Consider the following 21,761-nt stretch of genomic DNA (forward strand, 5'->3'; position numbering starts at 1 on the left):
CATGTAGGATTTAATTCTACAATTGTTAGTAATTAAATTTGTTTTACAAAAATTTAAAAATTACAAAAATAGGCATCGTTTGCATTTTTAGCATTTTATGTCCAAATATACAATTTTATGCTTAATTATTATTTAATTGTGCATTAATTATTATTGGGAGTTAATTTGCGCTTTTATAACTTAATTTAGTTCTTAATAATAGTTTAAGTATTTTTATAATTTAGTTTTAGAGAAATAAAAGAAGAAAAGAGAGCGAAAATATAAAGAAAGTCGGAATTGGGCATCTTCTTCAAATTTAAGCCACAAGCCCAAAAAATGGCCCAATCTTCCCTACGACCCAGTCCATTTCGAACTGGGTCGACCCAGTCCATAACCCAAAAGACCCAAACCCCTTTGTCTTACATTTTACAAAAAACAAAGCAAAAATTAAAAGAAGAAAACCCTAAAGACTAAGAGATCCGCCCCCCCCCCCTCTTTCTTTCTTCTTCTTCCTCAAGCTTCAAGAAAGCCAACAATGGCCATCCTATCTTCTTCCTCTCCAAAACCTCTCCGGCGATCCTCCATTAAATCCGACCACCCATGGCTACATCGTCTTCATCTCCTTCTTCTTCGTCCGAATTCCCTAGCCCTATCCGCCATTGACGAGGATCGTCGAGCTCAAGCTTGAGCTCGACGTCTATGGCTGACCATGTTGCTTCTTTTCCTCCTTACGAGCACGTCGAGCTGCTGCTGTGGTTGCTTAGATCTTTTCCGTCCAAACACCACCTCCGAACGACCCCCAGCCACGCCGGAACAACACAAAACGAACCAAGATGCCATGGCTGTCCGCTCACGCATCTGCTACTGCTGCGTTCCATTTTCTTCTGCCTTCTACTACGTCCAACCATGGACGAGCTTCGACGTCGACCATGTCGTCGTCCATTGCTGTCCGCGACGTGCTGCTGCTCGCTGCTCCGGCTTGCTTCCGCTTCTCGTCGTGTTTAGCTACCCCCGACGCTGTCACTGCTGCTTCTCTTCTCCGTCCAGCTCCCCGCCGCTGCTGCTTCACTGCAGCTTCTTCGTCATTACCATTCCCGTCCAGCTCGAGCTGGTTTCAGCTGGGTTGAAGCTGCGGACTGCTGCTCCTTTCCTTCCGTCTTCTTCGTTTTGGTCGAGGCTCGTCAAGTTCGTTGTTTGTTTGGTCGTTGTTCGTCGTTTCAATCCGGTTAGTAGTTTTTGAATTTTATTTTGTCCGTTATTTTGTTTTGATATTTTTCGAATCTAAAATCGGCGAATGTTTGCTTTGTTCATGTCTATGGTTAGATATTTGATTTTTTGGTTTTGTTCATGTTCATGTTGTTTGTTAAATTAATTTTCAGATTTCAAAATAGAAGTTTAATTAGTTGTTTTCATATTCATTTCATGTTTGTATTATTGTTTAAGTGAATATTTGTTAGTATGATGTTTGTTAGATTCAAATTGAAATTTAATTAACTATTTCTTCAATTTGTTTCATGAGTTTATGTATTGTTAGAAATTGTTAATATTGTTAAGTTTAAGTTCATAATTGTTTATTCGTCGATCTTGTTATTTGTCTAAAAAGAATTTAGTTGTGTTAAAGGAAATATATTGATTTAATCGTTTTAATCCGTCATGTTTGTTGTGTTAAAATAGATTCATTCGTGTTCATACTTTGTTTGGATGATCTTGAATCCGAATTTTTGTATAATTTGATCTCTTGTTTATCATCTATGATTATTTCTTGAATTTGTCTCATAATCTTATTTAAAGTTTAATATAGGAATTGTTAGTTGTAATGTTGTTAGAGTTGATTTTAAGTTCAATATGATTGAATTTAGAAATCTTCACACTTTGTTTGTTGTTGTTGTTGAATCCGAAAATAGGATTGTTTGTTGCTAAAATATTGTTCAATCAAATTTTAGTTGTTCTTTGTTGTTCAATTTGTGTTCATGTGATTTGTTGTTGAAATGTTGTTAAAATCATGTTCATGTGATATTGTTGTTATGATGTTCATCCGTGTTCATATTGTTGTTTGAACATTGTTAGAAATTGATCATATTGTCTATATTTTGGTTAAGTTTGATTAATTGATGTGTTATAGCTGATGGGTAGTTTGGTAAATTTGTAATACGTTCAGGGGTAGTTTGGTAATTTCAGTAAGGTCGGAAGGGGTAGTTTAGGAATTGTACATTTTGTAATTGTTTATTTGAAGCATGGGGGACAAAATGAAATGGGGTGGGTTGTGATATGATTATTTAATATAAAGGGGGGACAAGATTTAATTTAAAGGGGAATCTTGCATTATTTTAAATGAAGCATGGGGGACAAAATATAATGGGGTGGTGTGATATGTTTATTTAATGTAATGGGGATGAGTGGAAAGATAATGGGTTGGGTAGAGAAAAAGTATGGATTTTAATTAATTGAAAGGTTTATGGGATGGGTTATATATGTGAAGTCTTGAACACAAGACATGAAATAGAGAGAACAGAAAAGATACGAGAAAAAATACACACACAGATAGAGAAAAAAAACGGACAGAGAATAGAAGAGAGAAAAATTCCGAAAAATATTTAAGCTTTCAAAATAAAAATAAAAGCTAAAAAATCTACTGCTTTCTTTCTTTGTTTGAAATTAGTATTAATGGTTGTTGTTTCATTTAAAGCTTAAGGCTTTTGTTTTTGGGATTACTACTCCACCGGTCTGTTACTGGGTTGTTACTGTTGCTGGGCAGTTGTTGCGGTTGTACTGTTATTACTGCTGCTGATTCTCATCTTCATTTTCTTTTGCTTCCAATATCAGGTACATATCTGTAAATTCATGTCATGAAAAGCTTCAACATGGCAAGTAAATGAAGTTTGGAATTATAAGGATGTCTTCTACTCATTTAAATTTTATTAGTTTAAATTTCAGTTTGTTTCAGTTGGTTAACAAAGTAGTATGCTTGACATGAAGACTATTATCTAATCGTTTTCTTTTTAAAAAGTTTGCATAAGTTTTGTAATAATATTGTCCATTTCGAAATCTCATTAGTATAGTTATATTTGAACTGTCAAAATAGGGAATATGACATAAAAATGGGCCATTGATTACATCCCGTAACATTGTTAGCTAAATGTAAAGTAGAATAGAAATATCAAGAAAACTACATTCTAACCTCTGTTGTTGAATAAGGTTAAAATGATGTTGATTGTATTTTTTTCATATATGGTAAGATAACGGGTATATGTATAACCATAAGAAAGGTGAATTGATTAGCTTGTTACGACGTTAAAATATTATGAATGGTTCCGACGAATTGATTAGCTTGTTACGACGTTAAAATATTATGAATGGTTCCGACGAACAACTACGTTGTATATAAAGCAATTTTATTGAATCAGTTTGTAATATTTCTTTTTTCTTATCAACTTGACTCTTATCTTCCATTGCAAACATTAACCAAACCATTATAACTTTGGACTAAAAACAAGTAGATGAGAAGGAGATATAATTTCTTCGAAAACTATTAGTTTGTTTATCAAATTAATTCTCTTTCCTAGTTTTATATGCAATTCATTTTTTGGGTATGCATATATTGTATTTACGGAAAAATGGTATTATTAATCCCACGTTTATTTTTACCCTTTTAAATTTGAATGGCTTGGAGAAATATAATTCTTACATTTAAAAATAGATGGATGCAATAAACATTTGTAGAGAATTTATATTACTGTCAAGAATATTTGCATAATTAAGGATGCGTTCGCGTGACTTGATTATACTTCTAAAGGCAATTCGGATTATGCGTTCGCGCAATTTCGAGCAAATTTTTAATAAAAAGGGGGCTCTTCGGAGAATATCAATATTAATTTCATATAACTCGAGATGTGCGGTTCAATATTTAATTATACAAGAGCGACGAACGTTCTTAATTTTATTTTAAGCACAATTTCGAACTAGTCTTTTTTTTTATAATAAAAAAATTTCGAAAAAAAAATAATAATTATTATATTATCAATATCATTGTGTATACGTACGCGTGACACGATTTTTCACGTTAAAATATATATAATATATAAAACGGATACACGTATGCGTGATTCGATTCGAAGAAGGGTCTTTAATTATAAACAATCTAAACAGAAGCGATAACAAAATCATGCAATAAAAATGTAAAATCGAGATAATTAAGCCAAGAATAAAAACAGTTAAGCGACCGTGCTAGAACCACGGAATTCGGAAATGCCTAACACCTTCTTCCGGATTAACAGAATTCCTTACTCAGGATTTCTGGTTCGCAGAATAATAAACAGAGTCATATTCTCCTCGATTCAGGGATTAAAATTGGTGACTTGGGACGCCTTAAAATTCCCAAGTGGCGACTCTGAAACAAACAAACAAATCCCGTTTCGACTGTCCTTCAATTGGAGAAAACTCCCTACGCACCCTCGCGGGAGCGGAAAAGGAGGTGCGACAAAGAATCATTTTTTTTCCTGTCTTTTTATTCTGTTCCCTTTTATCTTTTTCCTTTCATAGAAAAATACCCAATAGAGTCTGTCTGGTCAGAACAAGTGAATTGACTTCAAATATGCCTTCAGCTTTTCAAGATGAGATCTGACTAGTACATCCAAAGGGTATAGTCAGCAAGGAACAAGCGCGAGGCCAGTGTCAATAAAGATATCCCCAGCAAAAGGGAATTGACAAAAGGATTGACGAGCGTTAAGAGGGATATCCTGGCCAAAACCAAGGTTATAAACCTCAAAGACAAGGCCCGTGAACAAAGCAAGGAGAGCAGTGAGCATGATTCGGCGAAATCCATACTAGACTAAAAGGTCGGGAAAATGCCAGTTTCCGAGCTATACCACAAAAGAAGAGGGATAGCCCCAGCGGAAAGGGATTATACCCAGCAAATAAAATCGTCCCCAACAAGTTGTGCAACGCAAAGCAAGGAAGGAAAAAAGGAAAAGCCATCCCGTTGGGAGTATCACAACCAACCACCATGTTTTAAACTAACAATTTTGTTTGATTTGAAACAGGTAAAGGAAATGGCATTGATGCAGGAACGAATGCCACAAGGGATATTATCAAACTGGGGCAGAAAATTTTCCTCCCATATAGAAAATTTTCTGGAAGCCAGGTACCCCCAGCTGATAACATTTTACCCCCCAACAGGTAAGTAAATAATTCCCCAACAGTGTTATCCCTAGCAGTTGCGAGGAGTCCAACACAAGGTTGGAAAGTCGGTATCCTCAGCGGTTCCTTTCGGGGAAGGGCAAAACGACTCTCAAGGGAGGTAGTCTTCGAAGGAAGAAGCTATGCAAAAAAAAAAGAGAATAAAAAATAAAGAAGAATAGAAGATAATAATGAAAAAAAAGAAAAAGGGTAAAAAGTCATCCCCATCTAAATAATCCCCAACAGTTTCGAGGGAAGACAACACAGGTAAGTAAATAATTCAAAAAAAAAGAAAAAAGAAAGCGAAGGTTTCATTAATAGGAGACGCACTTCCTAGTTTGAAATCATTAGAGTTCTACCATAGGAGATGCATTTCCTCCTAAGTTCGTTTTAGTTTCGCCCATAGGAGATGCATTTCCTCCTAAGTTTGAGTTTTACCCATAGGAGATGCATTTCCTCCTAAGATTGTTTTAGTTTCACCCCATAGGAGATGCATTTCCTCCTAGGTTTGTTTTAGTTTTACCCATAGGAGACGCATTTCCTCCTAAGTTTATGTTCTACCCATAGGAGACGCATTTCCTCCTAAGTCTAGTTTTACCCATAGGAGATGCATTTCCTCCTAAGATTGTTTTAGTTTCACCCGTAGGAGATGCATTTCCTCCTAAGTGGTTGTTAAAGATAAAAACAAAAAAAAAACAAAAAAAAAAAAGACCTAGTCTGATGAACCTTCTCCTAGGATCAAAATCTTAGTCCGACGAATTTTTCTCCTAAGATAGAGACCTAGTCTGACGAACCTTCTCCTAGGATCAAAATCTTAGTCTGATGAATCTTTCTCCTAAGATACCAAAAAACAAGACCTAGTCTGATGAACCTTCTCCTAGGATCAAAATCTTAGTCTGACGAATCTTTCTCCTAAGATAGAGACCTAGTCTGATGAACCTTCTCCTAGGATCAAAATCTTAGTCTGATGAATCTTTCTCCTAAGATACCAAAAAGAAAAGACCTAGTCTGATGAACCTTCTCCTAGGATCAAAATCTTAGTCTGACGAATTTTTCTCCTAAGATAGAGACCTAGTCTGACGAACCTTCTCCTAGGATCAAAATCTTAGTCTGATGAATCTTTCTCCTAAGATACCAAAAAAACAAGACCTAGTCTGATGAACCTTCTCCTAGGATCAAAATCTTAGTCTGACGAATTTTTCTCCTAAGATAGAGACCTAGTCTGACGAACCTTCTCCTAGGATCAAAATCTTAGTCTGATGAATCTTTCTCCTAAGATACCAAAAAGAAAAGACCTAGTCTGATGAACCTTCTCCTAGGATCAAAATCTTAGTCTGACGAATTTTTCTCCTAAGATAGAGACCTAGTCTGACGAACCTTCTCCTAGGATCAAAATCTTAGTCTGATGAATCTTTCTCCTAAGATACCAAAAAAACAAGACCTAGTCTGATGAACCTTCTCCTAGGATCAAAATCTTAGTCTGACGAATTTTTCTCCTAAGATAGAGACCTAGTCTGACGAACCTTCTCCTAGGATCAAAATCTTAGTCTGATGAATCTTTCTCCTAAGATACCAAAAAGAAAAGACCTAGTCTGATGAACCTTCTCCTAGGATCAAAATCTTAGTCTGACGAATTTTTCTCCTAAGATAGAGACCTAGTCTGATGAACCTTCTCCTAGGATCAAAATCTTAGTCTGATGAATCTTTCTCCTAAGATACCAAAAAAACAAGACCTAGTCTGATGAACCTTCTCCTAGGATCAAAATCTTAGTCCGATGAATTTTTCTCCTAAGATAGAGACCTAGTCTGACGAACCTTCTCCTAGGATCAAAATCTTAGTCTGATGAATCTTTCTCCTAAGATAACCAAAAAATAAAAGACCTAGTCTGATGAACCTTCTCCTAGGATCAAAATCTTAGTCTGATGAATCTTTCTCCTAAGATACCAAAAAAAAAAGAAGAAAAGAAAAAAAACGTTTGAAAAAAAAAGAGTCATTTTCCTAAACCCAGGCGCCCACCTGTATAACGAGAGGAATACATTTCAGTATTTGCATTTCATGTTCCAGGCGCCCACCTGTATAACGAGAGGAATACATTTCAGTCTTTACATTTCAAGCATTGAAGCCAGGCGCCCACCTGTATAATGAGAGGAATACATTCCAGTCTTTACTTTTCAAGTGTTGAAATTGGGAGCCCGCCCATAATAACAGAGGAATACATTCAGTCTTTACTTTCAAGTGTTGAAATTGGGAGCCCGCCCATAGAACAGAGGCATACATTCCAGTCTTTAAATTTCTTGTCAGGCGCCCACCTACATAACGAGTGGAATACTTTTCAGTCTTTAAATTTCATGTCAGGCGCCCACCTACATAACGAGTGGAATACTTTTCAGTCTTTAAATTTCTTTTCAGGCGCCCACCTGTATAACAAGAGGAATACTTTTTAGTCTTATACTGCAGATTTTGGAAATCGGTAACCCCATCGGAAGGTAGAAGGTTACAACAGGAATCCCCAGCTCCGGGAAGCAGAAGGCTACAACAAAAATCCCCAGCATTCAACCAAGTTATAAGTAGCAGAAGCTCGCCTCAAGAAGGCGAGTCAACAGGCTGAGATGGTCAACAAAAGCTAGTCACAAAAACAAAAAAAAAAGAAAAAAAAAAGAAAAAAAAGAAAAATGAATGAATCCAAAGCACGGAAGTGGAGAACAGATGTAATCTTCTCAAGAACTAGCGCCTACAACTAGCAAGTATCAAGGTTCAAATCCAAAGTCTGTATGAAGCGCCATTCAAGACTCAAGATCAAGTTTCAGAAGACTTAGAGATAGGAATCCTTGTAACTAGTAGCTGATAGGCTTAGTTAGTCTTTTTCAGTTTTCATTTTTGTTGTAATGACAGGACCGCGGACCGGAACCTCAACGGAACGGCACCTCGATCGGCTCTTCACCTCGGTACACTTCACTATCTCTCTCATTCCCGAACTACACGTGGCCTGATTCCTGTATAACCAAGGATATGTAGGCAGCTCAGATACCAGGGCTCGGTCACATTCCCTCCCTTTCCTTAAGTGTAGTCCGTCCAAGTAATGGTCGGGTCAAAAACACGTCTAGTCGTTCTTTGTCGGAAAACTCTTCATGTTTCCAGTCAAAGAGGGGCAGCTGTAGACACCGGATTTTTGACCCTCCCCGAGAATTTTCACATTTTTTAGCATAAATATGTAATTTAGGTCTAATATACCTATTTTGACTATTTTTGCTTTATTTCATTACAAAAAGAAAAATTACAAAAAATATATGTATATAAATTTTAGTTTATGTATTTATCATAAACTTGAAAAATACAAAAATGCACTTTATTTTTGTACTTTATATAATTTCGAAAATTACCAAAAAATATAGTTCTATTAATGTTTTGTAGTCATTTTAATTTTTGAAAAATACAAAAAAAATATTACTTTATATTTTATCCTTATATAAAAATGAAAATTACAAAAAAAATAGTTTTATTAATATTTTGTAGCTATTTTAAATCTCGAAAAATATACTTAAAAAGATATAATTTTGTTTAAATATATTAGTCTTATTTTGTTAGTTATTTTGCTTACATAGGACTAGTTGAGCAATGTCATGTTCCTGTTTCTCGGGTCCGGGTAAAAGAATAATATTCGGGTTCAAACTACCCGTTTTTAGGCCTAATTTCGGACCTAGCCCATAATAAACCGAGTCCGTGACACATGGTGAACCCCACCACGCGTGGGGAACACAAGCCTCGAAACCCACCACGCGTGGGGCTCATTTGTCCTGGGAAAAGCCACAAATACACGGACAGACTTGAAAAAATTAGAGGGGACTGGGGGGAAAAATTTGAACGTGTACTGTAGAGCTTCTTCCTCCTAAAGAAGAAGAAGCAAAAAACCCTAGAAAACAATAACAGACCTCCGTTCAGCTGCCCTCCGAACGCCAAAACCACTGCCCAAAACCAGTCGCGCCCCCCGTCGCCACCCGCTTCCGACCAGCCCCGCGACCAGCTCCGAACGCCTCAAACCACCACCCTCAGCCCTATTGCCCAAAACCACCATCGACAACGACCACCACCTCCGACCAGCTCCCTCGCACTCCTGAGCCGCCGGTAAACAACCACTCGTCACCCCAGCTGCCTCACGACCACCAAACAGAAACCAGTCGCAAACCCCCCCATGCTTGGACCACCAACGAACACCACCGTGAAACCACCATTGTTACTCGCTTCTGCCTCCTCCATCACCACCTTCAACAAACCACCCAAAACCCTACGAGTCCCTACTCCCTCTCGTCCAAACAACACCTCTAAACACCACCCCCGTTAACCATCGTCAATTGCCCAAACGACCCCTCATGCTGCAGCTTCACGTACCAAGTGCTGCGCAGAAAAATACAGCAGCAACCAAACAGTCCCTAGTTGTTGACAGCTGTGGGTCCGAGCTTTCTATTTCCATCGAGGTCGTCTTTGGTTCGTCGAGGTCCGGTACGTCGAGGTGTTTGTCCGAGGTTTCATCATTGTTCCTCGTCGAGTGAGGTCCGGTTCGAGTTCCGTAGGAGGCACTGTTTGTCGTTCTAGGATTGTCGAGGTTCGAAGGTTGGTGTTCTTCGTCCTTTGTTTCATTTCATTCGTTTTGCATATTATGGTTCAAGGCAAAAAATGAGAATATTCGATATTTATGAATGTCAATAATGCAATTTTTGTTGTTGTGTTAAAAATGTTTATTCTATGTTTAGTTACTGCATGCTTAAAGTAAATGTGAGCATATGAACGAGGTTATTCTATTTTTCATTTTTACCATGGATATTATTACCTGTTAGAATCGTTTTTTTTTGTTTAACCTCGGATGATTTCATTGGTAGAAAATTGTAGTTGCCTTAAGTTTGCCTTCAAATAGTAAAAACGAGACGAGCTTCGCCACATAAAAATGTACAAATTGCGGAGCCCTCACAAAATATATGTATTAAATACTTAGATTCCGGGACGGGCCGTTTAGTAAATTTCACGACCCTACCCCAAAATAATAATGCGCTAGTTGCTTTAGGCGCGCCTTTAATAATGTTATCTCCCTAAACTCGGGTGCACATTTACGTGACCCAAATCCAAATCTCAATGAAATCGAAATGTGTCTCTAATTACGGGTACATTGACTGTGACGTGGTCTGAGATGCATTTCCATGACGTTGCAAATTCATTTTTAAAATAATAAATGGGACGAGCCTCGACAAACAAAAAATGCAAATTGCGGGGCCCTCAGTAAATACTCGTTTTAAATTTACTTAGAATTCAGGAGGGCCGCTTAGCGAATTTCGTGGCCTTCCCAAAATAATAACACGATAGTCTCTTTAGGCGCGTGTTTAATAATCTACTTTCTTAAAACTTGGGTGTGCATTTCATGCGACCCAGATCCAAATCCCAAAACATCAAATAAAATATGTTCCGGATTGTGGGTGCATTTCATGTGACACAGTCCAAAGACATGTTTTAAGCGATGTTCACATTCTTTTAAAATAATAATAATAAAGCGGTAAAAAGTTAAAATTGGCACATTGGTTCATAATTGTATTTAAAATCAGATAAATAAGCCGAATATGACAGTTGAGCGACCGTGCTAGAACCACGGAACTCGGGAATGCCTAACACCTTCTCCCGGGTTAACAGAATTCCTTATCCGGATTTCTGGTACGCAGACTGTAATATGGAGTCATTCTTTTCCTCGATTCGGGATCAAAATTGGTGACTTGGGACACCCTAAATCTCCCAAGTGGCGACTCTGAAATAAATAAACCAATCCCGTTTCGATTGTCCTTTAATTGGAAAAAACTCCCTTGCACCCCCTCGGTTGCGTGTTAAATATCATGATGTTGACAAGACAACTTTATGTCAGCTGGTCAGCTTTTTCAGTTCGACAAGACAACACACACATAATAAATATACAGATAATTTTATTAAATTATTATTTAAATAGGTAAAATGGGAAAGTACAAATCATAGTTAACAAGCATAATTTTATTTCATAAATCTTGCAACATAGACATAACAACTAATTATTACAACATCAACTCATGGGTAGTTAGGTACACTATAAGAACACCCACCACGAGCTTGATTAGTTTTTCCACCCAAACCAACTGAAGGACATTTATGACGGTCGTGTCCTGTTTGCGAGCATATACCACATTTGCGCGCATAAATGGTGTCACTAACATCCATTTGGTTCCGTATACGCGTTCTCTTCTGTACCTATCTTTTATGCAAATATGACTTGTTACACACCATTTTAGATGGTTCTGGAGGCCAATAATGCTCAGCACCCACTGGCTGCAACTGACCCCTATATGTGTTTAGGTACCTGGAAACACTATATTGTTGATCAACATAGTTGGTCTCCGCATAACCAACACATTGAAAACACTTGATGGCATGCGAGCAAGGCATGTGGTAGATGGACCATTTCCCACAGGAGCATAACCTTGCTGATTCATTTATAGTATGTACATTATTACCCCGATTATTATGAATAGCGGTGCGAACTTCAAAAATACCTCTTTCGTTATCATACTGCAAAAATGAATGCCAATGTGCTCGTCGTCTGTATTTCTCAAATCTTTGCATCGACACTGGCATAAATTCAACACCCCTTTCCATCAATTCCGTTGCAACTGCAGACCGTTCAACAAACCTCTCCGCCATCTGCTTCAACGACATCCACACCATGACTGTGATAGGCAATCCTCTTGTCGACTTCAATAACCCGTTGAAGGACTCTAACACGTTTTTATTAAGAATTCCCCATCGTCTGCCACCATCCGCATGCAACGTCTACTTTTCAGGGTCATGTCGCATTAACTAACGATAGGTTGCCTCGTCTTCTTGCCTGATAGGATCCATATGCCTCCGGAATTTATGTTGTTGGTGGTCTGTTGCTGCCATCCACATCAAATCATGTAGATCCTTGTTGGGATGTGCCTTCTGGAAATTGGCCTTAAAGTGCCTCACACAGTAACGGTGGTATGCATAAGGTTCTTGCCATGCAGGCAAGTTCCCCACAGAACTTAATATACCACCGTGCCGATCATATATTAGACAAATACGTGAACGCTGTTTGACAACGTGCTCTTTCATGTGGTTCAAAAATAGCGTCCACGTCTCTGTGCTTTCATTGGCACAAACAGCAAAAGCTAGAGGAAATATCTGTCCATTAGCATACACTGCCACGGCTATCAATAGCTTGATATCGTACTTTCCATAGACATAAGTTCCGTCTATGGATATTACGGGCCGGCAATGCAAAAAACCATCAATTGTTGGCTTAAACGCCCAGAACACGTAATTGAATATGTATTCTGGTGTTCCCGGACTCTGCTCAAGCTTCCATTCAACAACTGTCCCGGGGTTAAAGTGTTGCAGTGCGGCCATGTACTTTGACAGAGATGCAAATGACTTATCCAATTACCGTAGACAATTCCAAACGCTCGGGGGACTCTGCTCAAGCTTCCATTCAACAACTGTCTCGGGGTTAAAGTGCTGCAGTGAGCCATGTACTTTGGCAGAGATGCAAATGACTTATCCAATTACCGTAGACAATTTTAAACGCTCGTTTGCGCCCGAGAAATGCCTTTCTTTTTGTAATGGTATGGCCATATTCCTGGTGGACTGATGTAATGCACTCTTTGATTGTATACCTTATGGACGCTTCGAGGTGCGGAATAAGTACAAGAGAAATCAAGTCAATATCCAAGTTGAAGTGATTCCCGTTGAATGTGTCCATTTCGCATGTGTGGGTGAGAATGTATTTACCCACTTTCCATATACCTGCCTTCTTCTTGGCCGCACGCAAAATCCAATTACATGGCCAAAACCACCTGCGGCAAACAACCTTGTATACTATCGGACTTGACTCCCATACTTGCATCTCACGACACTCTTTTACGTTGTGCATTTTACAAGCTCTGCTTAAGCGCGCTTTATCAGGAAAAAGCATCCCCTTTGCAAGCATCGTTGGTCTAGACTCATCCCACATTGCTATTCGGATTTCATCAAAATCCCTTGTGAGAGCTTCCACATTCGGCATGGTTGGCAAGTTATCAATGTAAAGAATCTCCCTTGAATGAAATGGCACTTCGGACTCGTACACTCTTCGTCTAGGGGGGTCTCTCTTCAAATCAGGTCCTTCCTCCTCATCCTGCTCATCACCATCCTCACGAAAAAAGGGTGTCTCGTCTCCGGATTCATCGGCATTGTTATCGTAATCACTGTTCTGTTCCTCACTCTGTGCATCTGCCAGATCCTGATGTAATACGTCATTTTCGGTCAATTGAGTGAGTACAGGTGGTTCAACTTGCTCGTTTTCACTGCACAACCAACAAAAATATAAGCTACTGAATTAATAAATGCTTTCCATATGGCTATATCACTTCACTTACAAGTCGTAATGTGATGAAATTCCATGATAGGCGTTTTTAATTAGGTGATGACTACCGGATGGGCCACTTATAAAATTCATATCCGGCCGGTACCCCCTATTAAATATATGAGCATTAATACAAATTCAATACGCCAAAATATACAGAATTAACACAAATGAAAATTGAAGTTTACCACTCGTCTTGTGAATTATGGAAAGCAGGGTATAAATTATTTTCTCGCTGCTCATTCGCCGGCAGTGATAAGTTTAAATCAAGGAAAACTCTTTCATCCGGAACCTGTCCGGCAAAAACTGCTCCAGAATAACCACCCAATGACTGGGGGTTATCTCTACTACGCACAACCTCATTTTTTGGAACGGCCTTGACCTTCACGTACATCTCCAACATTGTGATTACAAGAAATTCCTGGCATTCGTCCGGAGTCCTCAGAAAATCACTCAAAGTTTCATCATCGTCGATGTTAAACTCCGAGTAAAAAGCAACCCCTTGCGGAGTGACGGAATACAGATATCTTCTGGTTACTTTAAGTATCACTGAACGTTTCCTCACACTCATTTTTTTGCGTAACAACGATATCAATTTATCGTACTCTATTGTAAGTGACAATTTAACATGATACTGAGCAGGTAAACTGTAGCCCACGGAGTTATTCTCCATCACAACCTCAACCCCCCAATATAATGAAACTCTTATTCTATGCTCTTCAGACATAATGAAAAAATGTTGGAGAATTTAACAACAATAAACGTTTCAACAAGAGTTAAAAAAATTTTTGAATGAATTTCTATACAATCCTAACCTCTTTATATAGGAAATGGCTAGCCGGGAATTTATATATATATATATATATAGCGCCCAAAAAGTTGACACTATACGCTTTTGAATTATTGAAGTCAGGAATTGTTGGTGGGGCCAGGAAAAAGGAGTATAGCGCCAAAATACCAGGCGCTATATATAAAACTTATGTATAGCGCCAGGTATTGTGGCGCTATACCTGGGCGTGTCAGCTTTTTCAGTATAGCGCCACAATACTTGGCGCTATACAATAACGGCACAGTTAACGTTAGTGTATAACGCCAAGTATTGTGGCGCTATACATAAAAATGTCACCTTTTTCCCCACCTATTTATGTATTTTGAGTCCAAAAGAACCACAATTGGGTTCCGGACCCGTAGGATTCAAGTAGCTGGCTCCAACGATTGAGGCATAGTTAATCGATTGATTGATTGAACTAGTTTACGGATTAACTGTTGTGTTGTTCTGTATTTAATTTTAATATTTTCTGAGGAATCTTTCTTAGTTAGCAGGGCTCAAATTATTGTATATTTCCTAAATTCAAGTTCAATACGAAGAGAAGAGGGGAGAGGAGAGAGAAAAAAGGAAATGGTGTAACTAAATCCCTTGATTGAAGCCACAAATAATGGATTGGAAGCCTTTTAAGGTGGATTGTATATATTTTGTAACTAAAATGTATTTAGGTCGGGTAAATACCAAAACATGGACATTTTTCGTAATAAGGTTTCAAATAGTGTAGATGAATGAAAAAAAATCCCTTTCTAAAAGGGAAATCTCACTTTATACGCATTAGTTCCAAACTATTTACCCTTCAATGCCCATGCCCAAACTATTTACTACTTCTACCTATGTGCCCCAAACTATTTACTCGCTAATTCACCATTCCTTGTGAGTATAATAAGATTGGGAACAAACAGAAAAGAGAGACGATCAACACTTGATTCATTGTTGGTCTTAAGCAAAGTCGTTATGGCAAGAGTTGCTATGCTCCTATTCTGATCAGAAATCAAGCTCTCCATATCTATGTTGCAGTTTGTCACAGCCATAGGATGTGTCATATCTATCCTTCGACACACATATAGGGCGTGAGCTTGTTTGAAGTTTTAGCACTACAAACAAGTTTTCAACACTAAAATACAGGGCACAATTCAAAAACTAGATCATAGGAAGAACAAATCAATTTTTGAAACTCCAAATGAATGAGTTCAAAATGTCAGATCTGATTTTTTATAGTGTTTTACTTTTAAAATTCGTTAGTTATTATTTTTTAATGTGTAGATTGTACCTTTGATGCTGGTTTTTGGAGATTTGTTGTACAAAAATTTAAATTCACCACTGAAGGACCTTGAAGCTTGAAACTCATAACTTGGTTTGTTTGAGTTTTTAATTATTTTAATCTGATCTTGTATGAGTCTGTTTGGAAAGTTGATTGGAGGTTGTAGCTAAAGTTTTAGTCAATTTGGTGGAGATTTTGTAGTAGATTTTAGAAATTTGGGTTGAAATATAGTTGAACCAGAGGAGAAGAAGACGAATTTGTATTGTATACCCAAATAGTATACAAATTTTCCATTTTAGTATACAGTTCATTCTAACTATATACCCCATTAGTATAGCTATATACTATATTGGTATCATATGCTAGTTGAATCATTTTTTGGTTGTATTAGCTGCATTTAATTGGTACAATATTTGATTTTCTTTTAATAATAGTAATATAGTACAATATCTTGAAATACCTTACTATATTAATATGTGGTACACTATTTTTTTTAAATTTTCTCTTTATGCATGTGTGTTATATAATAGTAGTATAGTCATATAGTTGCTGGGAATTAACTAGTAAAACTGTATGCCATGTTGGTATAGTTATATGCCATATTGGTATCATATGGTAGTTTGAACATTGTTTTAGTTGTTTTAGCTGCATTTTAAGTGAATTGTATTATGAAATTATTTATATGAACATGAGTTGCAATGCTGGAATTTTTGTGTGTCGATGGACATAAATTATGTGTATTATGTAATAGTTTTATAGTTATAGGCAATTGTTGGAACGACCCCATACAACTATATACCCTCTTAGTATACGAAATGAGCAAGTTATTTTGCGAATATTTAGCTTGCAATACGAGCATGTAATTTTCTCATACTTTTATTGCGTCCTTTAATGTTTGGTACAGTAGTATAGTCGCAGATAGTTGTAGCAATATTCTAGAGAAATCATATGCTCTGTTGTTATACATATATACTATATTGGTATCACATGGTACTAGCAGTCTTTTTTGATACTTATACTTTTGTTGCATTTTTTAATATTTTATTATCATTTTTATTCTAACTATGTGAAGATTTGGTTACCGTAGATTATGTTTTCTTGCTCTATAAATGGTTGTATTACTGCTAATGGTAGAGTGTGTACTGATATTTATAGGGAAGGAGATCAAGGTTTGCATGGCAATCACGTATTGATTCTTAGAATCTGATTATGTAATTTATGGTGCTCAGCAGCAGTCAATGTGATATTCAGTGAATTAGATCAAGTGACAACTGATATTATTTTAGTTTAATAATTGAATTTAAAAAATGAGAAAGAAAAAAAAAACAAAAGATGTATTGTACTAGTTATATTAAAAAAAAAATGAACAAATATTTACTATATCAATTATTTTTTCTTATTGTATAAAAAAAAGAATAATAAAAAATAGTGAAAACGGTAAATGAAATTAGATTATGAAGAGAAAAAGAATATAAAAAAAATTAAATGAAATTAGAAAAGGAAAAAAAGAAAAAAAAATAAGAAGAAAACGAGAAAAAAGAAAAGGAGAAAAGAAAAAAAAAGGAAAAAAAGCATAGAAATAAAAAAGAATTGGAGAATAAAGAAAAAATTCTCCATAAAAACTACTATGGGTAGGAAATATAATTAGTTTATGAATAGAAAAATAAATGAATAGACAAAAGTAAATAATTTTATTTTTGTGGGTAACTGTATCATTTTTCCTTTTTAAAATTCTTAATTTCATGGGCTGCCGTTTAAGATAATCTATGAGGCTTATAGGTCCAAAGTGAACAATTCCAACAAAGTATAGTGGATCAGTCCCCTACAGGGTTCTTTGTGGACCATTGTAAAACGGTCCAATGTTTTCTGATACAGATTTCGGATTGTTTGGGCTTTTGCAGGATCCAAACTGACTTATAGCCTGTTTGGCCAAGCTTCTCCAATCTCAAACGCACTTCTTTTTTTTTTTTAAATAGTATTTTTTTTTCAAAGTTGAAATGTTTGGCCAAGCTTTTAGAAGAAAAAAAAGGTTCTTTTGAGTAGAAGCAGAAGCAGTTTCGGAGAAGCAGAAAAAAGTAGTTTCTTTCCAAAAATACTTTTTCAAAACTACTTTTTTAATAAGCACTTTTAAAAAAAATATACTTCGAAACATTTTTTAAAAGTTTGGCCGAACACTTATTGCTGCTTAGATTAGAAGTCTTTTTCAAATTAATTAGCCAAACATAAACTGCTTCTCGCCAAAAGTACTTTTGAAAAAAAAACACTACTCAAAATAAGCTGATTTTTCCAGCTTGGTCAAACGGGCTATTAAGCCGCCGCAGTTATGAAAAATAAATATAATTCATATCCTAGGTTATTAATTAATTTGACCAAGAAGTGCTACAGAAAATGCATATTCGCTCCTCACCAATTGTTCTTCAAAGGAAAATAAACTCACTTCTTGCGCTTTGTTTTGGGAAGAAAGTAAGTATTTTGTTAGAAAGAAAAAAAAAGACGGACAAGGAATTTAATTGAGATTCATCTAACATTGTGTAAGAGTATTTTCTTCCGAATGTGTAAGAGCATTAAAGAGATTAAAATTGTGTATTACTAATAGAACGGAAGTTTATCAGCACATTAATAGTTAAATAGGAAAATAACTGGAGCCAAAGACAACTAATTAAAATCAAGAATCACATTAGTTCAATGACCACATCTGTAACAACTATTCAGAGCTTAAACAATAGTAGATACAAAAGAAAAGAGAGACTCCAACTGCATTTATTATTTGCAGATAAAGCCCTATTTAAATGTAATATGATGATAGCCACCTTCATGTAGCAGTTCGGCAAATTGTTCCAATTACTAGTTCAAAATTCCTCGGGTTGATGCTCTACCACAAAGAAGGGCATTGCTGGGAATTGGATATTCATCTCTCCATGAATTTGCAGGGGAATAAACTCGCAGATAAAACTGCTGTCCTAAATATTGGCGAACCCAGTTCTGAGACCTTATATCCCACATTCCCACATTGTCTAATGGCATGTAAAGTGCAGTCCAAGACTTTGGGTACACCTATTAACAATGTATCAAATTGCAGGTGAACTGAGTGTTTAAATTCAGATATTAGTCTACAAGATGTGACTTGAAGTTAATCTAAGTTACCTGAACAGTTGAACGAGAAATAGTATCCCTTAAGTTGTATGTTAATCTGCTTGCAGGAGTCCACTCTCCTCCACCCATCCTGTTTATAAGATTTTGACGTTACGTTTTAGCTTACAAGAATTTTTTGTTCAGTTACTTGAGATTGGCAAGGATAGAATCTTGAAACTTTAGAAACTCACCCTACAACGAAAAAATGGTGGCCATCAATGTGGTAAGATTGCACACTGTCTTCTAAATTCTCAAAGATAACCTCAATATAAGCTCGAAACTCAGCAGCCATAACGGATGTCTGAAGGTAAGCACCACCACCTGTAGGGCTATCCGGAATGCTTCCAAGACTAAAAACTCCGGGAATATTGAAGTGATCAGCAAGTTTAAGTGGTGTATCTGCTGGAACAAATGACACACTGTTGATAGCATATCTTTGCTTCCCGTTGATGATTGGAGCTGAATTCGCGAGCCTAATTGTGCGTGTGGTGTTGATCAATCCGTAGTGGTAGGAACCCTGGGGGTTAGGTCTCGGCCCACTAGCTGATAGATTACGCCTGTTACAATGCAAGCAGCTAAATCTCTATTTCTGTAACAAGAAGTATTAAAGAACCACGAAAACGAAATTAACATAGCATATGATTGGAACCATTAGCACAATGCAGTTCAATTTACATGTCCTAATGAATTAGGAACTTTGTTCATCTACCAATTCAAAAAGGAAACATAACAAGAAACCTTGTTATTGCAGCATTCACTAAAAGAGAAATGCACCTGAGAGATCGGGCCTGATTGAGAGACCAGTCAATTTCTGTTGTTGGTCCACTGGGAGGAAGGCCAGAAACACTTCCGGCTGAGTTACCATAATGAAGAGTAGATGTAGCTGTGAGAACCTGGGATGTGAAACGTGTCGAGACAACTATGTAGTAATCTTTTGCAGGTTGGTCTGCTGTTAACAATACCGAGAAGGACTGTCCCAAATGGATATCAAGGGAATCATATGTATTTTGCACAGTGTGAGTCCCTTCTACTTCAACCACCATCATTTTATGCCCCTGGATTCTGAAATTGATGGAAGTTGTAAGCCCAACATTTGATATCCTGAATCTGTAAGTCTTTCCTGAAACCCCAAAAATTGCACATCAGATTAACAGAAAGAGAAGTACATAGAGAAAAAGAAATTTACCGGGCCATGCATGATTAGAGCGTCACCTTGATCTATGGTGAATGTATAACCATTCGATCCATGTCCGTTGATAAGAAGCCCGTCAGGGAAGGGAAGATCGTGCCCACTGTCCAAAATTGCTTTGAGGTCCTATAAAATATAAATAAGCACATTGATGATCAGAAACTGAAACTCTTGGTTCAAGTTGTTCACTCAGAGACTAAAACTTAGTGGTAAGATACAAACGAAGTACTTAACAGTTAGCAAAGGCTCACATTGTGGTTTTGTTTGAACCAATCCCCAGTCAGAATAGAGAACTCTCCAGCAGGAGGAGGAAAAGGAACAGGAATCACAGAGCTGCTGGCGATATTTATACTACCGAACCCTCCTGCTGCTTTGTGGAAGGCAAGAGAAGGGAAGTAATAGAAACTACCAATCTGATCCTTGACTTGGAGAACATAAGTGAAGTTATTGCCCGGTGGAATGGGACAGTTAGTACCATAGACTCCATCCTGCCATGAATTTCTCCTCTGCTCGACGCCATTCCTGAAATGGCATCATCTCATGCATGTTAATTGAACATAACAAATTTGTAGCACATGCTATCAGACCAATATGGTGGAAAACTATCAGGATCATGGTAATGAAAGATATTTGTTGAGGAGTATCAAATTGAGACTCTCATTGTAGTGATATCCCACTTATAAGTGAGCTATATAGCCTATTAGGAAATCATTGTTTAAATTAATGAAGATGCATAATTCATTTTGTAAGTATCATGTCAACTAATTAACTTAAGATGGTACACAGGTCATATCTTCTTTGCCATTTTAACATTATACATATCATCAAGATTTAAGAAGAAAGAAAAGATCTCCATGTACATTCTTTTTATATTATTGGTCATTGTTTTGTTTTCTAATTGTCAATTTCAGAAAGCCCGAGATACATTGAAACAATGATCCAAACAATCTTTAATGTTTTGAATTCGAAAATACCGCCAACCAGATTGAGTCAACATCACAGCATTAGGGACACTTTGTATAATCCATGGTTTCTAAAAGCAGTAGGGTATGTAGGCGAATGATGATACATAAGGACAGCACAATATTGTAAAATCTTAAGGAAAAGAAGTACAGGAACACAAAGCAAAAATAATTACTTACCAAGAAATGAGAAAAGGCTCATCTAAATTGTTGAAAACATTGATAATCAAGTTGTCATTGGTCACACACTCAATTGTTGGACCTGGAAATTGCCCATTTATTAATATCCCCTGCCATTTTTAAACAAAAAATAAAAATAAAAAAATTAAGCTGTCAGTAAAAAATCCAATAATCCTCAAACAACTATAGGGAAAGAAAGTGAAAGAGAGAGAAAGACAAAAATAAATAGTTTTTTCTGCATTTTTTCAAGCAGTAAGGTCGAAAGAGTGTACCTGTTGCTTGACACCAAGAGGGTAAACATCACCATATGTAATATTCCAAGTATAGAACCTGTAAGGGTCTTCCCCGCAGATGAGATTCCCATGTAGAAACATCAGCAGCAGCGCCATTAAAGAACTCCACCGTTTTCCCATATTTCGTTTCTGATTTTACAGTCAATAGTGATGAAGAGAGTATATACTTTAGAGGAGTAGTCTTAAGAATGAAGTATTAAGACAGCCCGCTCCCCACTTTTAACTTTTCTTTGTTAAGAAAGCAATATTGCCAAACTAGTTTATTGACAAGGGACTATGCTTTATTTTGCACTCTTTTTTGCTTAGTTGCGAGTAGAATAGTGTGTCGGTGTCGGGGA

The 21,761-nt window shown here is 36.9% G+C and overlaps 1 protein-coding gene across 1 annotated transcript; it reads right to left on the minus strand.

Annotated features, from left to right (window-relative positions):
* Positions 1 to 18,307: 18,307 nt before the first annotated feature.
* Positions 18,308 to 21,675, minus strand: LOC104241219 (L-ascorbate oxidase homolog). The gene is made up of 8 exons (XM_009796140.2): positions 21,403 to 21,675; positions 21,131 to 21,240; positions 20,240 to 20,510; positions 20,012 to 20,114; positions 19,574 to 19,919; positions 18,991 to 19,356; positions 18,812 to 18,890; positions 18,308 to 18,721 (listed from the first exon to the last, which is right to left on the minus strand). Exons 1-8 carry the CDS (start codon positions 21,541 to 21,543, stop codon positions 18,512 to 18,514), a joined length of 1,626 nt encoding a protein of 541 aa, XP_009794442.1. The 5' UTR covers positions 21,544 to 21,675; the 3' UTR covers positions 18,308 to 18,511.
* Positions 21,676 to 21,761: the final 86 nt, after the last annotated feature.

Source organism: Nicotiana sylvestris, chromosome 7 (genome assembly GCF_000393655.2).
Source record: "Nicotiana sylvestris chromosome 7, ASM39365v2, whole genome shotgun sequence".
NCBI classification, from domain to species: domain Eukaryota; kingdom Viridiplantae; phylum Streptophyta; class Magnoliopsida; order Solanales; family Solanaceae; genus Nicotiana; species Nicotiana sylvestris.